General features: G+C 43.4%; 2 protein-coding genes across 5 annotated transcripts; both read right to left on the bottom strand.

The window, feature by feature from the left end:
• Nucleotides 1–781: 781 nt before the first annotated feature.
• rab8a (RAB8A, member RAS oncogene family) lies at nucleotides 782–4,568 on the bottom strand. Its single transcript, NM_001173613.1, is given in 7 exon segments — nucleotides 782–2,549; nucleotides 2,649–2,765; nucleotides 3,001–3,090; nucleotides 3,225–3,302; nucleotides 3,425–3,485; nucleotides 3,669–3,729; nucleotides 4,440–4,568. Coding segments are annotated over 7 exon segments (621 nt in total). The 5' UTR covers nucleotides 4,564–4,568; the 3' UTR covers nucleotides 782–2,459.
• A 491-nt stretch (nucleotides 4,569–5,059) lies between these two features.
• On the bottom strand, nucleotides 5,060–22,283 carry LOC106569628 (tropomyosin alpha-1 chain). 4 transcript variants are annotated; one of them, XM_014141181.2, is made up of 9 exons: nucleotides 21,871–22,283; nucleotides 17,978–18,103; nucleotides 10,314–10,447; nucleotides 9,867–9,984; nucleotides 9,175–9,245; nucleotides 7,416–7,491; nucleotides 7,206–7,268; nucleotides 6,449–6,518; nucleotides 5,060–5,536 (listed from the first exon to the last, which is right to left on the bottom strand). In XM_014141181.2, the coding sequence occupies exons 1-9, from the start codon at nucleotides 21,982–21,984 to the stop codon at nucleotides 5,454–5,456; spliced, it is 855 nt and encodes a 284-aa protein (XP_013996656.1). In that variant the 5' UTR covers nucleotides 21,985–22,283; the 3' UTR covers nucleotides 5,060–5,453. The 4 variants fall into 4 exon arrangements, with proteins under 4 accessions (XP_013996656.1, XP_045550401.1, XP_013996655.1 ...); XM_014141180.2 differs by lacking the exon at nucleotides 5,060–5,536 and adding an exon at nucleotides 5,797–6,130 and having other exon boundaries at nucleotides 21,871–22,282; XM_045694445.1 differs by lacking the exons at nucleotides 17,978–18,103; nucleotides 21,871–22,283 and adding an exon at nucleotides 11,577–11,872.
• Between the last annotated feature and the right edge of the window lie 845 nt (nucleotides 22,284–23,128).

The raw sequence follows: 23,128 nt of genomic DNA, 5'->3' as shown, positions 1-23,128 counted from the left end.
GCAGGGTAGGTGAACGGATGATCTCTGCATGCGTGGTTCCGACCATGAAACACAGGTGTGATTTGCTGGTGACACCGTCAGTGATTTATTTACAATTCAAGGCACACTTAACCAGCATGGCTACCACAGCATTCTGCAGTGATACGCCCTCCCATCTGGTTTTCGCTTAGTGGGACTTTGATTTGTTTTTCAACAGGACAATGACCCAACACACCTTCAGGGTGTGTAAGTGCTATTTGACCAAGGAGAGTGGTGGAGTGCTGCATCAGATGACCTGGCCTCCACAATCACCCGACCTCAACCCCATTGAGATGGTTTGGGATGAGTTAGACCACAGAGTGAAAGAAAGCAACCAACAAGTGCTCAGTAATTTTCCTTCAAGACTGTTGGAAAAGCATTCCAGGTGAAGCTGGTTGAGAGAATGCCAACAGTGTGCAAAGCTGTCATCAAGGCAAAGGGTGGCTATTTTGAAGAATCTAAAATATATTTTGATTTGTTTAACACTTTTTTGGTTACTACACAATTCCATGTGTTATTTCATAGTGTTGATGTCTTCATTATTATTCTACAATGTAGAAAATAGTACAAATAATTAAAAACCCTTGAATAAAAGGTGTGTTCAAACTTTTGACTGGTACTGTATGTATGTATAAATGTCTAAATATCTTTTTAAATTCTCATTCATTTTTCAGGGGGTGCTGCAGCACTATGGTTAAGAGGCTGTGTGTTTGTGTGTGTTCTCAAGACAACACCTGGGACTGGCAGTAAACAAGTCAAACACTTGGATTCAGTACAATAACTTTGTTCAGGAAGAGAGGCCTGTTGCAAGCCTCATGTATAGAATAGCATCAAATTATTATATTGGAATGTAAATAAAACAGAATATCAAATTGAGTTCTTTTAGTCTGGGTAATTCAATTATTTAGCGATCAATCTTTCCTGAAGGATTGTGAATCTTCAAAGCATATTATATTCATTTAAAAACTCTTTCATCAAAACAATAAGCTTATCAGTCTCTGGCTCATGTTAACAATGTGGCTAGGGGAAGAGAGGACTACAAATAGTATCTAAACATCCACGCATCATGTTCCCAATCCCAAACCTTTGGGTCATTCAAGCAATTCTAACTGGAAAGCAAATGGGGCTCCAACTTTGGCAGTTGTGGAGCCAGGTGGCTGCGTGTGAAAAATGGAAAAATGTTGTATGTACATAGAGACTAATGTGAAACAGAAAGAAGAGCCCATCTTTTCTGTGTGATGTCATTTGAACCTTCTTTCAGAAAAACAAATGGTGTTTTCACCGGTTGGTCAGTCTGTCCAACCAGTGGTGAGACAAAACAGGAGGTTGGTGGGCCGCTGGAAGAACAGCAGCATTACCAGGTGTCACGGGGCCATTGTGGATGGAGTCGCGGTCACAGTACTCCAGCTACCCCAGGGCGTGACGTTGGGAGAGGTGGACAGTGAGGGAGAGAGAGAGAGAGCAAGAGAGGCAACTTGTCTTAATTCTCTCCTTACTAATTACCATTGGCCCTAAGTCTTCGATGTTCACGAACAGCGAGCTCCAAAAGTATTGGGACAGTGACACATTTTTGTTTGTGTAGGTTCGGTACTCCAGTGAAGACTGTGAGCTTTAATTTGAGGGCATTTTCATCAATGTCGGGTGAACCGTTTAGAAATTACAGCACTTTTTGTACATAGTCCCACCCCATGTTAGGGGACCTAAAGTATTGGGACAAATTCACTTAAATGTGTATTAAAGTAGTTAAAAGTTAAGTATTTAGTCACATATTCATAGCACACAATGACTATGTCAAGCTTGTGATTCTACAAATTTGTTGGATGCATTTGCTGTTTGTATTGTGCTATTTTGCAGTCACTTTTATTGTAAATAATAATAGAATGTTTCTTAACACTTCTACATTAATGTGGATGCTACCATGATTACGGATAATCCTGAATGAATCGTGAATAATGAGTGGAAAAAAAGACAGATGCACAAATATCCAAAGTGCTGGAGTACAGAGCCAAAACCAAAAATGTGTCCCTGTCCCAATACTTTTGGAGCTCACTGTATATGCAAGGTGTAAACAACATGGTGGAAGCTCCACCACTACGCTGCATATATCTATTCAAACACTTCAGATACACAAACAGCTAAGGGTTAGGGCCGAGGGAAAGAGGTGGGGAGTGAATTGGGACTGGCTGAAGGGAATAGGGTAGAATGAGAGGGGGTGCTGGGAGCAAGCACAGTCCAGTTGTGTCCAGCCAGCCAGCCAGCACCCCAGCATATCCCAGCTAGGGCAGGCGGAAGGTAGGTAAGGCCATTGGTATGCATCCCAAATGGCACCCTATTCTCTACATAGTGCACTACTTTTGACAAGAGTTCTATGGGCCCTGGTCAAATGTAGCACACTATATATGGAATAGTGGGCCATTTGGTATACACCCATGGTCTGGTCCTCACAGTAGGGCACAGCGGAAGAAGCTGCTCTTCTTCTGGGGCTGAGAGATCTTCACCTTGTGGCTGCTCCCCTGAGGACTGCTACCCTCCTGCAACAAAGACGGACAGTTCAGTTTTTCAAATCAATGTCCAGCATTTTTTACCTTTTTAAAAAGTTCCTTCTAAAACTTAAATGAGGTTGAATTTACCAATTTTGTGTCCATCTTTGATTTGATGTCTCTGGCAAGTGTCAAAAACGAGTTTTCCACATTGATGTTGGCCTTTGCGCTAGTCTCCATGAACTTAATACCGTACTCCAGCGCCAGCTGAGAAACGGGGGGAGTAATGCTTTGATTGTTGTTACTATCATCATTTCTACACACTTTCTATCTGGTTTCGGTAATTCAAGCAGGTCTTTGTTTTGTTGTTGTTGTTGTTGACCTAGACAACATGGTAGGGCTTAAGTTTGAAAAGTGCTCTGCATCATCCAAGCCCTTTAATGTCGTACAGTACACAACCAGAACGGAGCTTGTGATTCATCACGATTGCAGCAGAACTCACCTTCTCTCCCCTGTCTTTGGACACTTGCCGTTTGTCATTGATGTCACATTTGTTACCGAGGACCATCTTTTCAACATCAGCCGATGCATGCTAAGGAGATAAGAGTAGTTTAACACTACAATACATACAGTATACAACATACGGTTGGCTTTGACAAGAGTACACTGAATATTTACTAGTCAGTCAGTATGGTATTCGTGTTTAGAACAGAATACCAAACATACCTCCTCTATATTCCGTATCCAGTTCTTTATGTTTTCGAAGGACTTCTCGTTGGTGATGTCATAGACTAGCATGATACCCTGTGATGAGAAACAATGAAACATCAAAATGAAAGAACATAACCAGAAAGTCAACACCTCAACGTTGTGATGAAGACGACACAACAAAATATGAAAACGTAACAAGCATGTTGTTTACCCACCATCGCTCCTCTGTAGTACGCTGTTGTGATTGTTCGAAATCGCTCCTGCCCTGCTGTGTCCCTGCAAAAACACAAGGACAACAGTTAATTAGGCCATGCCAAGTTACATAGACAGTCATACATTTCCTTTTCGAATAGTTACCGAGCTATAACGGCAAGGAAAAATGCTTTGGGTGTAAGCCTACCCGTTTTCTTTCCTGTATGAAAAGCAGTCGTGATGCTCGAGGTGACATGGAGGGCTTACCATATCTGTAACTTTATCTTCTTGTTGTCTAGTTCTATCGTTCTAATCTTAAAGTCAATGCCTACAGGAGAAACATAAGAGAAGAGGGGAATCTTGAAATTAGACACATAGCCATTACACACAATAGCTATGACTGAAGCTCTAGTTATACTCCAATCAATGCAATACAACATGTAAAAGGAGAATGTTAATATGTGACATCAATAACTAGCTGCCAGGCTACCAAGCTCTAAAGCTAACTAGCGAGTTCGTTAAATAAGGTTAGCTAAGTTAGTTGTACAGAGTTAAACATTTAGTGGCTAGTTACCGTTCATAACCGTAGCAAGAGCAGGTAGTTAACGTTAGCAAGTTAACGTACTATAGCACTTTATCGTTTGGATTTCAGCTGCGAGTTACACAGGTAAGCAACGTTAGCTAGTAGGGCTAACTGTTAGCTAATAACGTTACTAGTAAGCTACAGGAAGTTAGCCAACAGGCTAGCATTCTATATACCTAACGTTAGCTAGCATTAGCTATATAGCTTGCTATAATGTCCGTAGTAGCTATTACACAGCTAATGCCATTGTTACTTGTCACCTAGTCAATATAATACAATGCGTTTGTAGCTAGCTAAATCAGCAAGTTAACTTCAGTTAGTCAGTTACTTGAATCAATTTCGCCTAATAAGCTACAGTTAACAGCATATAATAGTAACGTTAGCTAGCTGCTTTCTGGTCGGGATGACTGTCGCTTTGTAAACATTGCATTGTGGCTAACCAAAGTCACACCTACCTATGGTGGAGATGAATGTGGAGTTAAAAGCATCCTCTGAGAACCTGAACAGCACGCAGGTCTTCCCGACACCGGAGTCTCCGATAAGCAGTAACTTAAACAAATAATCGTATGTCTTCGCCATACTTGATATTGCGGAAATCCCGCCCGGCGAAAAGCTGCGCGCGGCCGCGTTGTTACAGGACGGCGACGCCCCCTTCTGTCACGTTATGACCTTACTCCTCCTCGAGAGGTCAGTATCCAAATACACATCTAAATAAACTATTAGGATTGAATGACTAATTCAACGTTTATCACACCTACTAGCAAACATAACATTGTGATGTAACATGTGTTAATTATTTTAATCAAACTTCCGATTGCTGATTTATCACACAAAATGTCCACAGACAAACATGTGCATGAGCACCCATGCAGCTGTCTTATATACTTGTGAGGACTTTGGGGACCAACAATTGATTCCCATTTAAAATCCGATTTTCCCTAACCCTTACCCTAAAATAGCCTTTTTACAAGTGAGACCCAGCAAAATGTCCTCACTTCTGAATTTTTGTTGGTTTACTATTCTTGTGAAGACTTCTGGTACTCAGTACAGTAAAACGTACACACACACAGAGATAAAAAGTTGTATTATACATTTTTATTATAGCTAACCACAGACGTTTCAACCCCAAAATGTTTTTTTGCAGAATATGTCTGTGAAACAACTGGTCCATGGTAGCTATACAACTGATACAAGCATTCCTATATAGTCAGAGAAGGAATCTTTGATAGTGTTTTGGTATCCAGCTACAGCTGTCAGTATATGCTCATTGTACTGTACTCAAACATAAAAGCTACCGGTAGTATATTAAAATTATGAAAAACAAGAATTACAAATAGTGGTAGGAAAGTACAACATGTCTTTTCACGGTTGAGACGTTAAAACTGGACATGCCATTAGAATTGTGGTGTAAAAAAAAAATCATGGAACGTTGATTCTTCTTCTTTGGTTTCTAATTACGTTTAATTTCTTTACAAACTATTCAGCTCTATCAGTGTTTGGTCCAGGACTTGGTGCATATCCAAGTTCTCTTCTTTTGCACTGGATAAATGTTCTGTAATAAAAAGTTGTAATATTCAAACTTGAGAAAGTCGGTCTCCCTTTGATATCTCTTTATGAGATTTGCTGGGACACAGACATTGCGAAGACAAAATGTGTAATGACTGCACCTGTAAACTGTTTTGTTGTTCTTTAGTTGATAGTATTTATACTATGTTAAAATCTAAAATAAATATTGATTAGCAGAAAAGGAGAGGATAAAAGCCGTAAAGTTGAGGTAGCAGATTTGCAAAGTAAGGATTCAAGGAGAGGAAGTGCATAGAACAGGTCAAATTTTATTGAAACTTTGATTTTGCAGAAAAGGTCTCACAACAAGACAGAATAGGCACAAAGAGAAGATAAAATAAGAGAATGCAATAGAAGAGAGGAGAAGATAAGAGGCGAAGAGAGAAGAAAATAAAGGAAGAGAGGAGAAGAGAAGACAAAAGAGAAAAGACGAGGCGAGAAAAGGTGAAAGCGTCACATTTCGATTGGGCAAAAGTGAAGTGTGAAAGGTAAAGGGTAATCTATATGGCGGTCATGTCAGTGAGGGCGTGGTCCAGCTCCTCACTGATGGCCTTGTACTTCAGCTTCTGAGAGTACAGTTCATCTAGAGGTCAGCCAAAGGTCAGCAGATCAGAGGAAATGAGCAGGCGTGGCAGGATGCAGCAGGGTCAGAAGAGCAGAGAGAACAGCACAGAGACCATAGAGGAAAAGGGGTGGGAGAGACAGAAAGAGGGGGAGAGAGAGAGAGAGACAGAGAGAGAGAGAAATTGAGAGATTAGGGTCAAAGAATAATACAGCAGTAGAGAGAGAAAAAAGACAGTCTAGAGATCAGTGTTAAATCCAGATTTTTTGACTATGCTCTGAGGAACCACAGTGTGCATAGACATAAACAGCCATGAAATGCACTGTGTGTGAACTGTACCTTCTAAGTCATCAATGGTCTTTTCCAGTTTGGCCACCGATCTCTCTGCAAACTCAGCACGAGTCTCAGCCTAGAGAGACAGAACAGAGGACTGGTTATAGCCAGTAACGACAGATATCCCCTTACACATTATATGTGTGAAATAGGACCAATCTACGCTGAGTATAATGAACATTAGGAACACCTTCCTAAGTATGAGTTGCATCTCAAGCGGTGCACAATTGGCAAAGCGTGGTCTGGGTTAGGGGAGGGTATGGCCGGGGTAGGCCGTCATTGTAAATAAGAATTTGTTCTTAACTGACTTGCCTAGTTAAATAAAAGGTTAAATAAAAATTTAAATAAAAGTTTGGGAGCCGAAGTGTATCCCTCTTCGTCGGGTCATTTGTCAACAGTAGGGATTCTTCAATGAAGTGTCTGTTGTCGTTCAACGACAGACGACTAGTTTTTGTTTACATTTTTTAACTGAGAAATACTGCACCAAACATCTTAGTTCGATGTAAATTTGCGCAACTAAAACGTCAAAATTAAAGACAGATTTATCGAGTTATCTTCGATTAATTCAGACTATTTTAAAAGGAAGTGCATACTGGCTACGGCGTCTCAAGATTGACAAACAGTACTAGTGCTGCTTTTTTCAAACAATGGTCTTTTAAGGGAGTATGTGAGCACACTTGTTCGGTTCACTTAGCCGAGTTCAGCTGGAGCATGCTGAAGCCTTAAGGGCAACATGCCACTACAGACAGAGAGCTGTCCTCACCTCTTTCAGTTTGTCACTCAGCACTTTGATTTCGTCCTCATACTTGTCTTCTTTTTCTGAATACTGCAGAGACAAAACAACATATTTATTAATGGAACTTACATGTCATTAATATTATTCAGTAGCAGGTTTCAGAGCTGATATTTTGCAAAAGTATCGTTCAGACAGGGCACGAAGAAACAGAACAAAATGGGGGCAGAGGACACTCACCTTAACAGACTGAGCCTCTAGGGACTTGAGGTTGTTGGTTACATTCTTCAGTTCTTCCTCCAGGTCACCACATTTACTGTAGAGGAGGACAGAAGGAATCAACTTACATCAACAAGGCAATCTTGGCCCAAGGTTGATTTGACACTAGCTCGCAAGGGTGGGCAATTCCAGTTGTTGATTGGTGTCACAGTTTTGCCCCCAGCACCAGCTAACACACCTGACTCCAATAATCACCTAATCATGATCTTCAGTTTAGAATGCAATGTGATTAATCAGCTGTGTTTGCTAGGATGGAGAAGAAGTGTGACACTAATCAGGCCCCAGAAGACTGGAGTATTAAGTATAGTCTGGCCCAGGAGTGTGAAGGTGAACGGAAAGGCTGGAGCAACGAACCGCCCTTGCTGTCTCTGCCTTGCCGGTTCCCCTCTTTCCACTGGGATTCTCTGCCTCTAACCCTTTTACAGGGGCTGAGTCACTGGCTTACTGGTGTTCTTCCATGCCGTCCACGGGAGGGGTGCGTCACTTGAGTGGGTTGAGTCACTGACGTGGTCTTCCTGTCTGGGTTGGCGCCCCCCCTTGGGTTGTGCCATGGCGGAGATCGTTGTGGGCTATACTCGGCCTTGTCTTAGGACGGTAAGTTGGTGGTTGGAGACATCCCTCTAGTGGTGTGGGGGCTGTGCTTTGGCAAAGTGGGTGGGGTTATATCCTGCCTGTTTGGCCCTGTCCGGGGTATCATCGGATGGGGCCACAGTGTCTTCTGATCCCTCCTGTCTCAGCCTCCAGTATTTATGCTGCAGTAGTTTATGTGTCGGGGGTTAGGGTCAGTCTGTTACATCTGGAGTATTTCTCTTGTCTTATCCGGTGTCCTGTGTGAATTTAAATATGCTCTCTCTAATTCTCTCTTTCTGTCTTTCTCTCGGAGGACCTGAGCCCTAGGACCATGCCTCAGGACTACCTGGTATGATGACTCCTTGCTGTCCCCAGTCCACCTGGCCGTGCTGCTGCTCCAGTTTCAACTGTTCTGCCTGCGGCTATGGAACCCTGACCTGTTCACCGGACGTGCTTGTTGCACCCTCGACAACTACTATGATTATTATTATTTGACCATGCTGGTCATTTATGAACATTTTAACATCTTGACCATGTTCTGTTATAATATCCACCCTGCACAGCCAGAAGAGGACTGGCCACCCCTCATAGCCTGGTTCCTCTCTAGGTTTCTTCCTAGGTTTTTGGCCTTTCTAGGGAGTTTTTCCTAGAGAGTTTTTCCTAGCCACCGTGCTTCTTTCACATGCATTGCTTGCTGTTTGGGGTTTTAGGCTGGGTTTCTGTACAGCACTTTGAGATATCAGCTGATGAACGAAGGGCTATATAAATAAATTAGTAAAAGCATTCTAACACAAGAAGTCTGACCAGGGCCAGCACCAGAACAAATCAGTTGGACTGGCATTTTATTTCCATAGGGGGCAAGTTTTTTTTTTTTCAATTGAACCTCCTACACATTTTTATTTTTTTAATGGGTTTTATAGTAAAGACATGTAATTTTACATGCCATACTATTTATGGCCAGACAGCATCAGATACATGGGTTATCCATACTGAGACAGAGGGGGCGCTGTTTTGCTTGCTCAGATGTTTTATTTGAGATTGATGCGTCTTTCTGTCGGCGTGCGTCTCGGTCAAATAAACCCCTAACGCCACCCTGTAGTCTAACTAACATAGTTGACACACATCTAGTGTGATGACTACTGGTACTTACAGCTCAGAGATCTCTGCTCTCTCTTCAGCCCTCTCCAGTTCACCTTCTAGGATGACCAGCTTACGAGCCACCTGAAACAGAACAACACAAACCATGGGTCAGAAGGGATCTCTTGGAGACTAAATTCAACATGAAATCAGTAATCGTGCCTCATTACATTGACTCATCTGAAAATGTATGATGTCATGAACGGCGCCTGAGGTCTTCCTGACCACAACAACTAATCAAGAAAAACTCTGGGTTATACTGGTTATGACCAGCTATACTAGGGCCTTACGGATTAGACCCAGAGGTTTTCCTGGTCAGGGGAAACTCTTAGCCTAGTGGTTAGAGTGTTGGGCCAGTAACCAAAAGGTTGCTGGATCAAATCCCTGAGATGACAAGGTAAAAATCTGTCGTTCTGCTCCTGAGCAAGGCAGTTAACCCAGTATTCCCCGGGTGCCGAAGATGCATCCCTCTGATTCAGAGGGTTTGGGTTAAATGCGGAAGACACATTTCAGTTGAATGCATTCAGTTGTACATCTGACTAGGTATCCCCCTTTCCCTAATAACAAACGATGCTGTGACTCCAGGGTGAAGTTTTCACTGGGTACAGATCTAGAATCAGCTTCCCTTTAGTGGGGAAAATGCAAAAAACAGACCCAAGATCAGCATCTAGGGGCAACTTCACCCTATTATTCTGTGATTCTTACCTCCTCATACTTCCTGTCAGCCTCCTCAGCGATGTGTTTGGCCTCCTTTAGCTGCATCTCCTGGATCTCCATCTTCTCCTCGTCCTTGGAGGCTCGGTTCTCTATCACCTTCATTCCTCTGGAGCAACAGAAACACAGGGTTAGCTACAGTATAACCTACCGTAGGTAAAGACTAAGAAAAATGCTAGATAGCTCTGTAAGCTCTGTGATTCCCATTATATCAAGAATAACTGTGTATAACTACAACCCCCTCTCCATACAGAGGAAGTCAGCAAAGTGTGGAGGCCACTTTCTCCTTTGTCCAAAAGAAACACAATCCCTCCTTATACCAGTCCATACCCATAGATAAACATGGACCCATAGAAAAGCACTGTAGCGCTGTCCTATCGATATAATGACAGAGCAAATGGTGGGGGCAATGGTGACTTGCTGTCGTCCTGATCTGACCTCTCACTCTCGTCAGCAGCCTTCTCTGCCTCCTCTAGTTTCTGCAGGGCAGTGGCCAGCCTCTCCTGAGCCCTGTCCAACTCCTCCTCCACCAGCTGAATCCTACGGTTCAGAGCCGCGACGTCGCCCTCAGCCTGCGGGGGGGGGGTTAGAGGTCATGATAGAGATCAGAGGAAACAAGACCAAAAAAAAAAAAAAAAATCCCAATGGTACAGAACAACAGGTGATGAGGTGAAATAGGGAGCCTGCAGATAGTGTATTGTCACTGTTCATGAGTACTCAAGTCAGTCCTCAACCCACACTGTGTATTACCCAAGAATAAAGGACTCATTCAGAAGAATAGGGGGGGACTCATGATGGGAATGGTTGAATCTTGATAAATTGTACACGCTATTGCAACGTCCCCTCCTCATCAACGTAATGTAAACAGTCAGTCAGTGTGAACAGTTGGCTGTCTGGGATGGCTGCTTATCAATCTGCTTCCTGTGAGACGCCCATTGTAAAAGATAACCCTGATGTCTGTCTGTCTGCTTCTCTCCTGTCTGGTCCCTTCATTCAATAGGAAAAACTAACCTCTGCTTAGGCTTGTCAAATGCCTTGACTAGAATATCATTGTTAGCTATTCAATATAATGCTATAGCAAATTAGGAGGGTAGCCACGACTGGGACTCAAATCCGGTTCCAGTGACTGTCAAGCCAAGAGGGCCGAACCCCTTGATGAGGTCTCTAGGTGTTGGGTTAAGGTCGCTACATTACCCTCTTCCTTTAGGAGAGTGCGTCCCCACACTTCTCTATACCAAGCCCCCTCACGTGTACACACCTCTCGATGGCCACACGGGTGCCATCCCACTTCTGACACCAGTGTAGCGAACCCAGGTCCAGTGAATGTCAGGCCAACACCTTTACCGTTGCTAGGTGTTGGATTAAGGTCGCTACAATACACTTAAACCTAATCAAAAGTCAATGATTTTGTGGGAATTAAATTTAAAGGCACTTGACTTGACTACGGGAATATTTGGTTTCCTGACTATCCCCTTCTCTTCACATCTCAATAGAAAATGTTCCTCCACTTCATTACAACCAGAATATGAATGAACTCAATACATGCCTCACTTCAAGGTAGTGCACAGCACTGACTTTTTAGTCGATATAATTTTAGACTACTTTAAAAGCGTTTTCTGCAAAAGAAGAACGGAGGAAAACCAAAAGTAAAATAAACTTGGCAAACAGGTAATGATGAAACTGTAGCCACAACATTCTCACGTTTTCGCGCAATTCCCGTTCATCGTCCAACTGTTTCTGTAAAAGTATCGTGTGATTTTCTGCATCCTCCGCTTGCTGTTGAAGCGCCCGGATTTTGCTTTTCACCGCGTCCAATGATCCACCTGTCATTATCGAACTAAGTGATCGATCTAGCCTACTTGATATACTGTAAATTGGATATCAAATTTAAAATACGTTTAAGAAGTAGAATGCCGGGAAAAGGGCTGGAGGTTTCAGGAAAGTTATGGCTGAATTCCTCCAATCCTGAGCACTCAGATGACATCATGATTAGATTAACCAGAGGGAGGGAGGTTTTCCTGCATGAAGGTCTTGATCTTTGTTCCCATGAGAGGGTGTGGGTTTATAGCTGGTTTTACTGTCTATGGTTTTTGGCTTTCACTTCAGTTTCAGTGCAAGGTGTGTGTAGGTTTATGTCTGCAGTTATGTACACCCTGAACTGATTAGAGAGAGAGAGCGAGTGCGAGAGAGAGAGAGAGTATGAATTTCTTTTGGAACTTCTGTGAGTGTAATGTTTACTGTTAATTTGTATTGTTTATTTCACTTATGTTTATTATCTACTTCACTTGCTTTGGCAATGATAACATATGTTTCCCATGCCATTAAAGCCCTTGAATTGAATTGAGTATGCTAGAGAGAGAGTGTGTGTGTGTGCAGGGCTGGGTTAATGCAGGGGCTTACCGGGCTGAAACCCCTGGGCCCAGGCCCTTGGGGGGCCCAAGAGGCAGCAAAAAAAAGGAAAAGAAGAAAGCAAAAATGATTAAGGAAATATATTAAATAACTGATTAATAAAATAAAAGAAACAACAGCATAATAAATAATATATTGGGTAACTGATTAATACAATTTTAAAAAAGCATAATAAATAATATTTTGAGTAAATGATTAATAAAATAAAAAACGGCATAATAAATAATATATTGGGTAACTGTTTAATAAAATCAATAACAAACTGCATAATAAATAATATATTGGGTAAATGATTTATAAAAAAACATGCATAATAAATAATATATTGAGTAACTGATTAATAAAATAAAATACAAAAACGCATAATAAATAATATATTGGGTAACTGATTAATAATAATAAAAAAAAAACATAATAAATAAATGTGACTGGATTGTAACTTTGGATTAAGTTTTATCACAAGTGCAAACAATTATCTGCCAAAATAAAGGAAACACCAACATAAAATGTCTTAAAAGGGTGCTGGCCCACCACGAGCTGCCAGAACAGCTTCAATGCTCCTTGGCATAGATTCTACAAGTGGACCTAAACCATGCCAGGAAAACACACCCCACACCATGACATATACTTTGTATTCCTTGTTTACTCAAGTGTTTCCTTTATTTTGGCAATTACTGGTATTCCTACAGTTGGGAAGGCTGCAGTTTGGGCAGCATTTGCACCAAATATAGGCTACAGCTTGTTGCGATGTGGCCATAGATATATAATCCATAGAAGGGTCTTGTAACCTCTTACCCTGGCAATTTGAATGTTAATACTCATCGGTACACTAGTAATGAATGCCAGTCCTAACTTGAATGGGAACTGCCATCTATGGATTATATTTCTATGGTTGGTTAAGGCTGTTGGTTTGCGTTTTGCAGATTTCAAAATACAATTTTCACTCCCAATTTGTAGCGAACAGCAGCGCTGTTTTTTCAAAGTAGCTCGTCTTGAGACGAGCTCATCGGTCATCACTGTGATTAGCCTATGTCTTCATCTTTATCATTAGGTGAGTCAGTGTGCCACTGGAAACCTTATTTAGTAGCCTACTGTAGTTTATGATATATATACTGTATTAAAAAACCCTGGGGCCTATGATTTCTTAATCTGTCCTTGTGTGTGTGAGAGAGAGAGATTCATATAAGTGCATAATAAAGTAGGTGCGATGGACAAAGTAAACTTGGCTCTAAATATGGTTTCATATCTATAAAAACAATCTTTATAACTTGTATACTGGACAAAGAAATGGTTGGAATGTTCATTGATTTATTTGCTGAAATAACCTGAAGCCATCGGGCGACATCACATTCCACAGGCTAGTGTTTCCTATCTTTCTTTCTCCTTTTCCCCTGGAGTTGGATGACACTGATCTAAGGTTGAATATGAACACAGGAAGAACAATCATTCTAATCATTCAAATCAAATCAATGCGCCGAATACAACAGGTGTAGACCTTACCGTGAAATGCTGACTTACAAGCCCTTAACCAACAACACAGTTTTAAGAAAAATAAGAGTTAAGAAAATATTTACTAAATAAATTTAAGTAAAAAGAAAGTAACACAATAAAATAACAATAAAGTTATATACAGGAGGTAACGGTACCGAGTCAATGTGCGGGCGTACAGGTTAGTTGAGGTAATTGCAGTAATTTGTACATGTAGGTAGGGTTAAAGTGACTATACATAGATAATAAACAGCGAGTAGCAGCAGTGTAAAAAAAAATGGCGGGTCATTGCAAATATTCCAGGTAGCCATTTGATTAATTGTTCAGCAGTGGCTTCGGGCAATAAGCTGTTAATGAGCCTTTTGGACCTAGACTTGAGAACAGAGAGAACAGTCTATGACTAGGGTGACTGGAGTCTTTGATCATTTTTAGGGCCTTCCTCTGACACCGCCTTGTATAGAGGTCCTGGAAGAGCAGGAAGCTTGGCCCCACTACCCTCTGTAGGGCCTTGCGGTAAGATGCCGAGTAGTTGCCATACCAGGCGGTGATGCAACCAGTCAGGATGCTCTCGATGGTGCAGCTGTAGAACTTTTTGAGGATCTGGGTACCCATGCCAAATCTTTTCAGTCTCCTGAGGGGGATAAGGCGGAGTTGTGCCCTCTTCACGACTGTCTTGGTGTGTTTGGACCATGATAGTTTGTTGTGATGTGGACACCAATGAACTTGAAGCGCTCGACCTGCTCCACTACAGACCCGTTGATGTGAATGGGGGTGTGCTTGGCCATCCATTTCCTGTAGTCCACGATAAGCTCCTTTGTCTTGATCACGTTGAGGGAGAGGTTGTTGTTCTGGCACCACACTGCCAGGTCTCTGACCTCCTCCCTATAGGCTCATCGTTGTCGGTGATCAGGCCTATCACCGTTGTGTCGTCGGCAAATTTAACGATGGTGTTGGAGTCGTTCTTGGCCATGCAGTCATGGGTGAACAGGGAGTACAGGAGGGGACTAAGCACGCACCCCTGAGGGGCGATATTAGCATTGACATTTTCAGTCAAAACACCTCAAACTAAGACATGGTATCAAAAACAAGGTGAAACGAGCTGAAACAAGCCACTTACGATTCCCCATATGGCCGTTTCTTGTCATTCTTGCTAGCAATCTGGCCATTCAGAATCACAACATGTTGACTGTGTCTGTATCTGTGTCTGTATCTGTGTCTGTAACTGTGTCTGTAACTACGTGTCGGCGTCTGTAGCGGTGTCTGTGATACTGTTCCTGTGTCTGTGACTCTGTTGCTGTGTCTGTGACTTTGTTGCTGTGTCTGTGACTCTGTGACTGTGCCTGTGGCTGTGTCTGTGACTCTGTTGCTGTGTCTGTGACTCTGTAACTGTGCCTGTGGCTGTGTCTGTGACTCTGTGACTGTGCCTGTGGCTGTGTCTGTGACTCTGTGATTGTGTCTGTAACTGTGTCTGCTGCTGTGTCTGTAGCTGTGTCTGTAGCTGTCTGTATTTATGCTTGTAACTGTGCCTGTAGCTGTGTCTGTGACTCTGTCTGTCGCTGTGTCTGTAGCTGTGTATGTAGCTGTGTCTGTAACCCTATTTGTTGCTCTGTGATTGTGTCTGTAGCTGTGTCTGTAGCGATGTCTGTAACTCTGATTGTGTCTGTAGCTGTGTCTCTGTGATTGTGTCTGTAGCTGTGTCTGTAGCGATGTCTGTAACTCTGATTGTGTCTGTAGCTGTGTCTCTGTGATTGTGTCTGTAGCTGTGTCTGTAGCGATGTCTGTAAATCTGATTGTGTCTGTAGCTGTGTCTCTGTGATTGTGTCTGTAGCTGTGTCTCTGTGATTGTGTCTGTAACGCTGTCTGTATCTATGTCTGTAGCTGTGTCTGCGACGCTGCGATTGTGTCTGTTGCTGTGTCTGTTGCTGTGTCGGTGACTCTGTGGTTGTATCTGTAGCTGTGCCTGTGGCTGTGTCTGTAGCTGTGTCTGTGTCTGTGGCTGTGTCTGTGGCTGTGTCTGTGTCTGTGGCTGTAGCTGTGTCTGTAGCTGTGTCTGTTGCTTTGTCGGTGACTGTGGCTGTGTCTGTAACTGTTTCGGTGGCTCTGTGGTTGTATCTTTAGCTGTGCCTGTAGTCGTGCCTGCAGCTGTGTCTGTAGCTGCACCTGTAACTGTGTCTGTCACTGTGCCGGTACACATGTATGTGTCTGTTGCTTTAACTGTGTCTGTGCCCATGTCTGTAGCCAGGTCTGTAAACGCGTCTGTGTCTGTTGCTGTGCCTGTGCTTGTGTCTGTAGCTGCGCATGTAACCGTGTCCGTGGCTGTGCCTGTAACCGTGTCTGTAGCGGTGTCTGTAACTGTGTCTGTAGAGGTGTCTGTAACTGTGTCTGTAGCGGTGTCTGTAACTGTGTCTGTAGCGGTGTCTGTAACCGTGTCTGTAGCGGTGTCTGTAACCGTGTCACAAGCAAGTGTCTGTAATCGTGTCTGTAGCGGTGTCTGTAACCGTGTCTGTAACCGTGTCACAAGCAAGTGTCTGTAACCGTGTCTGTAGTGGTGTCTGTAACCGTGTCTGTAGCGGTGTCTGTAACCGTGTCTGTAGCGGTGTCTGTAACCGTGTCTGTAGCGGTGTCTGTAACCGTGTCTGTAGCGGTGTCTGTAACCGTGTCTGTAGCGGTGTCTGTAAATGTGTCTGTAGCGGTGTCTGTAAATGTGTCTGTAACCGTGTCTGTGGTCTCCTTACCAGAAGCATTTCCAGTATAGTCTTCAATAGCCACAGCAGTGTAAGGTTCTCTGTTTGTTTTAGCTGCATTCCTCACATTTCTGTGTTGCTGGATATGGGTAGTGGAGCTGAGAGCTGAGGATGTGTCCTAAATGGCATCCTTGTCCATACAGTGCACTACTTTTGACCAGGGCCTTATGGGTCCAGGTGAAAAGTAATTCTCTCTCTCTCTCTCTCTCTCTCTCTCTCTCTCTCATAAAATAGAAGCCTCTGAACCTTTGTTTCAGACCTGGGAGGGAGCGCTCCATGCTCTACAATGACCAGTAGATTAATGTAATTCAAGGTAGAGGTTTTCCTGATGAAGGTCACATCAAACACAGCCTTTGTTACTAGTCTCATACTGCCCCTCACCATACAGTAAATGCAATGTATAGCTTGCTCAGTGACTTACTTCTTTGTTTCTCTTGACCGTAACGCAGTTCAGTAGATGCTATCTTTGTGAAAACCTCATAGAGAGAGAGGAGACTTGACTTTGTTCATATATGGGAGTTAAGGTTGGAAAGTCACATCGACTGTAATTCGTTGATTTATTGGGTGTTTTCTGTTGATGAAAGAGACCCTGCTGTGGTCTGAGGGAAAGCAGTTGGTTGTGCAGTTGATGAAAGAGACCCTGCTGTAGTCTGAGGGAAAGCTGTTGGTTGTGCTGTTGATGAAAGAGACCCTGCTGTGGTCTGAGGGAAAGTAGTTGGTTGTGCTGTTGATGAAAGAGACCCTGCTGTGGTCTGAGGGAAAGCAGTTGGTTGTGCTGTTGATGAAAGAGACCCTGCTGTGGTCTGAGGGAAAGCAGTTGGTTGTGCTGTTGATGAAAGAGACCCTGCTGTGGTCTGAGGGAAAGCTGTTGGTTGTGCTGTTGATGAAAGAGACCCTGCTGTGGTCTGAGGGAAAGCAGTTGGTTGTGCTGTTGATGAAAGAGACCCTGCTGTGGTCTGAGGGAAAGCTGTTGGTTGTGCTGTTGATGAAAGTGACCCTGCTGTGGTCTGAGGGAAAGCTGTTGGTTGTGCTGTTGATGAAAGAGACCCTGCTGTGGTCTGAGGGAAAGCTGTTGGTTGTGCTGTTGATGAAAGAGACCCTGCTGTGGTCTGAGGGAAAGCAGTGGATGTTATCCCAGATGTTATTTTTCTGACCTGATCTCTCTAAATGATCAGGAAAAAGGAATGCTGTTTAATCTTGGGTCTTTTGATGACACAACCAGACTAGATCAGTCTGTTGTCCAACGGTATTCAAAGATGTCTGAACGAACTTGCCAAGACCAACCAAAGTTCTCTAAACCATGTGTGTGTGCACTGGTGCAATGCTTGAGAATAAAGTAAGGTGTTTTATTGCTTAACCTTGGATGTGATATGATACATTTAAAACATCTGTATGCATCTGAAGTAGGATTATTTGAGCGTCACAGTGACAACTCGGCAGTATCTTTAGTACCGTACTCACGTCAGTAGCCTTCTTCTCTGACAACACCAGTTTCTCCTGTGCGTCCTTCAGAGCCTCAGAGTATTTATCCAACTCATCTTCTGTCCCCTTCAGCTTCTTATTCAGCCCCAGCAGCTCATCTTCCAACTGGGGGCACACAGAGTGAGAGGGAAGCAAAGAATCAGGGAAGGGTGTTCAGATACATCAATATTTGATACAACAGACATGCCTGTACTTCTTTGCCACAGAAAGGACAGACTAGGTGACAGAGTCAGGAAATGTTCAGATATGCTTTCTGTCACACAGAATCATGTCAGCTCTATACAAGACAGAATCACGTCAGCTCTATATAACATTTCACATTTACATTTTAGTCATTTAGCAGACGCTCTTATCCAGAGCGACTTACAGTAGTGAATGCATACATTTCATACATTTAATTTTTTTTTTTTTTTTTTTTTTACAGAATCATGTCAGCTCTATATAAGACAGAATCACGTCAGCTCTATACAAGACAGAATCATGTCAGCTCTATACAAGACAGAATCATGTCAGCTCTATACAAGACAGAATCACGTCAGCTCTATATAAGACAGAATCACGTCAGCTCTATATAAGACAGAATCACGTCAGCTCTATATAAGACAGAATCACGTCAGCTCTATATAAGACAGAATCACGTCAGCTCTATATAAGACAGAATCACGTCAGCTCTATATAAGACAGAATCACGTCAGCTCTATATAAGACAGAATCACGTCAGCTCTATATAAGACAGAATCACGTCAGCTCTATATAAGACAGAATCACGTCAGCTCTATATAAGACAGAATCACGTCAGCTCTATATAAGACAGAATCACGTCAGCTCTATATAAGACAGAATCACGTCAGCTCTATATAAGACAGAATCACGTCAGCTCTATATAAGACAGAATCACGTCAGCTCTATATAAGACAGAATCACGTCAGCTCTATATAAGACAGAATCACGTCAGCTCTATATAAGACAGAATCACGTCAGCTCTATATAAGACAGAATCACGTCAGCTCTATATAAGACAGAATCACGTCAGCTCTATATAAGACAGAATCACGTCAGCTCTATATAAGACAGAATCACGTCAGCTCTATATAAGACAGAATCACGTCAGCTCTATATAAGACAGAATCACGTCAGCTCTATATAAGACAGAATCACGTCAGCTCTATATAAGACAGAATCACGTCAGCTCTATATAAGACAGATGTATATCTACAACATTGTGCCTCCAGTTGGGAACTCAGGAGAAAAGGCCTGCAAAGGAAGAGAATAACCAACCACTCAGTATTTTGTAGCTAGAAATGTAGAATTGAATTGACTCCAATGTTGCATGGATATTGCTAATGTTTTGGTGCTTGTTCTGAAGACTAGAAATGCATAAAGTACTTGTTGTTGTTGGATTCAACTCTACTTGGTCCTGCAGTGCTTTATAGCCATGAACTGTGATCCCAGTAGATGGCAGAAGGATACAAGTGTTCACTGCCCCGCTGGCCTTTACCTCACAGGCTGCTGACGGGGCTCTGGTCAAACGCAGTGCACTATATAGGTAAACGGTGCCCTTTGGGACAAAGCCCCAGAGACTCATAGAATACCAGAGGAAAGCATCATCACCGTTTAACTCTATCCAACCAATTGTCTAAAGAGGTCCGTGTAATCCACCATGATTCAGGCAAACGGAACCCTCCATATCTAAAATGGCTGAGGGTATTGTGGATATTGCTACTGACGACTGCCTGCCACTACGGTGCTCACACTTACGCACACGGTTCTAAGAATGTTGTGTTGTTAGTTCGACTACATTCAAAATGGAAGCCTACTCCCAATATAGTGCCTTACTTTTGATCAATACCTACAGGGCTGTGGTCAAAAGTAGTGCACTATAAAGGGAATAGGGTGCCATTTGGGACACATCCTTAGTATCTCCTCTGGTATGTTCTTGAACTTTAGACAGATAAGACAGAGGAATGTTTGTGAGTGGATCTGCACCCCAGAGCCATGTAAAGTCACACCAAAGTGAGGAGCAGAGCGACAGCTGGCATAGCTAGCTTTTTATTCCTGGTACCCCTGTTGTTCCTGTACAACGCGGGGGGGGCTAATCCTTCTGGAGCTCTGTGGCTCTCATGATCTATCAATGATCAGTCGTCATGCAGCCTGCTGCTGGATGCCAAAGGGACAGGGGGACCCCTATCCCCTTAGCCTGGAGATTTCTCACTGCTCATTTCTCTCTCCCTGAGGGCTCATCCCTCTCTACATCCCTCTCTACATCCCTCTCTCCCTGACGGCTCCATCCCTCTCTACATCCCTCTCTCCCTGAGGGCTTCATCTGTCTCTACATCGCTCTCTCCCTGGGGGCTCCATCCCTCTCTACATCCCTCTCTCCCTGAGGGCTTCATCTGTCTCTACATCCCTCTCTCCCTGAGGGCTCCATCCCTCTCTACATCCTTCTCTCCATCCCTCTCTCCCTGAGGGCTCCGTCCCTCTCTACATCCCTCTCTCCCAGATGGCTCATCCCTCTCTCCATCCCTCTCTCCCTGAGGGCTTCATCCCTCTCTCCATCCCTCTCTCCCTGAGGGCTTCATCCCTCTCTACATCCCTCTCTCCCTGAGGGCTCCATCCCTCTCTCCATCCCTCTCTCCATCCCTCTCTCCCAGATGGCTCATCCCTCTCTCCATCCCTCTCTCCCTGAGGGCTTCATCTGTCTCTACATCCCTCTCTCTCTGAGGGCTTCATCCCTCTCTACATCCCTCTCTCCCCGAGGGCTCCATCCCTCTCTCCATCCCTCTCTCCTCAAGGACTTCATCCCTCTTTCCATCCCTCTCTCCCTGAGGGCTTCATCCCTCTCTCTATTAGAGGAAAGGAGAATCATCCTCAGTACAATCAGCTAGCTGTTCTATGTCTCAGAGCTTATTTTCATCAATCAATTTCAAGTAGCTCTTTTTCCCCGGACTCATTTTACTTTGCTTAAACTACTTTATACTCTGTGAGGAGTATAGGTCATCCACAAATGTATTCCATCACACTCTGCCTTGGGCTAGTTTCTCAAATTCCTTCAATGAGATGAACTGCATATATTTATATCTCAGAAATTACATTTATGATATATATACACAACATCTATTTACTAATTATCATTTCCACCCATGGGTCTAATACATTGAATACGAAATATGACATTCAAGCACACAGCACAAGAGTAACAGCATCACGTTCATTATCAAGTACTTCAACATTAGCCTATATTACAATAGATTAAAAGAAGTACCCATGTATATTTTACCACTCTGTACAATTCATCACTTGTATCCATTAGCTGCTTTCTGTCTCCCCCTCCTCAACTCTTCTCTCTCTCCCTTTCTCCCGCCCCATCTCTTCCCTCTCCCCCTTCCCCCACCTCAACTCTTCCTTTTCTCCCTTTTCCTTTCCCCCTCCTCAACTCTTCCCTCTCTCCCTTTCCCCCTCCTCAACTCTTCCCTCTCTCCCTTTTTGGAGTTGCAAAATTCCAGTAGCTTTTCAAAATTCCCAGGTTTTCCAGAAATCCTGGTTGGAATATTCCTGCATTCAGGAGAGAATAAGCAAGAAATCTGGGAATCCTACATCCGGGATTTCTAGAAAACCTTGGAATTTGGGAAAGTTACAGGAATTTTGCAACCCTACCCTCATTACAGTCCTTCCGTCACCTTATCTTTCCTCCCCCCTCTGAATATCCTCCCCTCACCTTATCTTTCCACCCCCCTCATTACAGTCCTTCCGTCACCTTATCTTTCCACCCCCCTCTTTACAGTCCTTCCCTTACCTTATCTTTCCTCCCCCCTCTTTACAGTCCTTTCCTCACCTTATCTTTCCTCCCCCCCCTCTCAATATCCTTCCCTCACCTGTTTACATTTGTCCTCAGCTGATTTCTTGTCGGTCTCTGCCTGCTCCGCCCGGTCGATGGCGTTCTCTTTGTCCAGCTTCAGCATCTGCATCTTCTTCTTGATGGCCTCCATGGTTGACGGTTGTTAGGGTTCAGTGGCTTCAGAAACTGGGGAAACTTTTCAAGTTTGGGACAGGGAGGTCTAGCTAGACACTTAAAGACAAACCCTCTCACACACACACAGAGAGAGAGAGAGGGATTGAGCGAAAAGAGAGAGAGAGAGAGAGAGAGTAGTCCTTTCTAAGTTTTCAAGTCCACCAGAGCCAATACGCCAGCCGATACAGAGAGAGGGAGAGCAGAGAGAGAGACAGAGAGAACAGAGGATGCAGACTGGAAACCAGGGCTGATATAAGTGATTTAAACCTGACTGGAGGTTTTGAAGAGACAGCCCCATCCAGTCCCCAGTGACATACATACACCCCCCCCCAGCTAACCTCAGCAGCCACAGTACCCCCCCCCTCCCTCTACCCCTCCCTCTCTGGTCTGAACCTCCCCACTCACTCCTCCTAAGGCTTTCTTAAGAACGTAACAGACACTCCGGTGATATTCCCCCACTCGCCTTATTTGGAAGCATGTTCTCATTTCCTTTTTTTTGTTCTTAAAGGGACGGGTTGGAACGGAGAGAGAGGGATCTTGAGGAAGAGAGAGAGAAAGATCTTGACCATGTGTGTTCAGAAGAAAAGCATCATCGCTGAGATAACACACACCTGTCTGGAGAAGAACCTATGTCACCTCAGACACAGTGTATTATTCACAAAGAAATAAGTGTTGATAGGCGTAACAGATTAACGCTTGGTCTACGCACCACACATACAACTAAAAATCTACAATTAGCAGTGTGTGCGTGCAGGGTTTTCCCTTTTATTTTATTTTTTTAAAGATAAATAACCGAAACGTAAGTTTCAGGCTCTGTCTGAATAACACTGGGCTTGGGGATCTGTAAGCATTTTATTCAAGGCTTGGGTTTCCTCCCTCACTGAGGAATGCTGAAATTGATGTTAATACCAGCGTTGGTTGGGGAGACATATTTATCATTCTACCGTGGATTAAAAAGAGCCAGACGGAAAAAGACCCAGCCAAGGAAATGGGGTAGAATTTCTGTATGTGTGCACATATTATCTTCAAAAGGATTTACATTCAAGGCTATAAACTAAAACTCCAAATGAATACAATTACCCTACTTTCTAATTAAGATCTCTTTAATTACTGCTCGGTTG

The sequence above is a fragment of the Salmo salar genome, chromosome ssa14 (genome assembly GCF_905237065.1).
Source record: "Salmo salar chromosome ssa14, Ssal_v3.1, whole genome shotgun sequence".
NCBI lineage: Eukaryota > Metazoa > Chordata > Actinopteri > Salmoniformes > Salmonidae > Salmo > Salmo salar.
Note: the sequence above shows the minus strand (reverse complement) of the source record. Positions and strands in the feature narration are given on the sequence as shown.

Coding starts and splice junctions, on each gene's coding strand:
- LOC106569628 (XM_014141181.2), bottom strand. CDS start 21,984: ATGGAGGCCATCAAGAAGAAGATGCAGATGCTGAAGCTGGACAAAGAG. Junction 7,269..7,415: donor TAGAGGCTCAGTCTGTTAAG/GTGAGTGTCCTC, acceptor TTGTCTCTGCAG/TATTCAGAAAAAGAAGACAA. Junction 5,537..6,448: donor GACCATTGATGACTTAGAAG/GTACAGTTCACA, acceptor TTTTTATTACAG/AACATTTATCCAGTGCAAAA.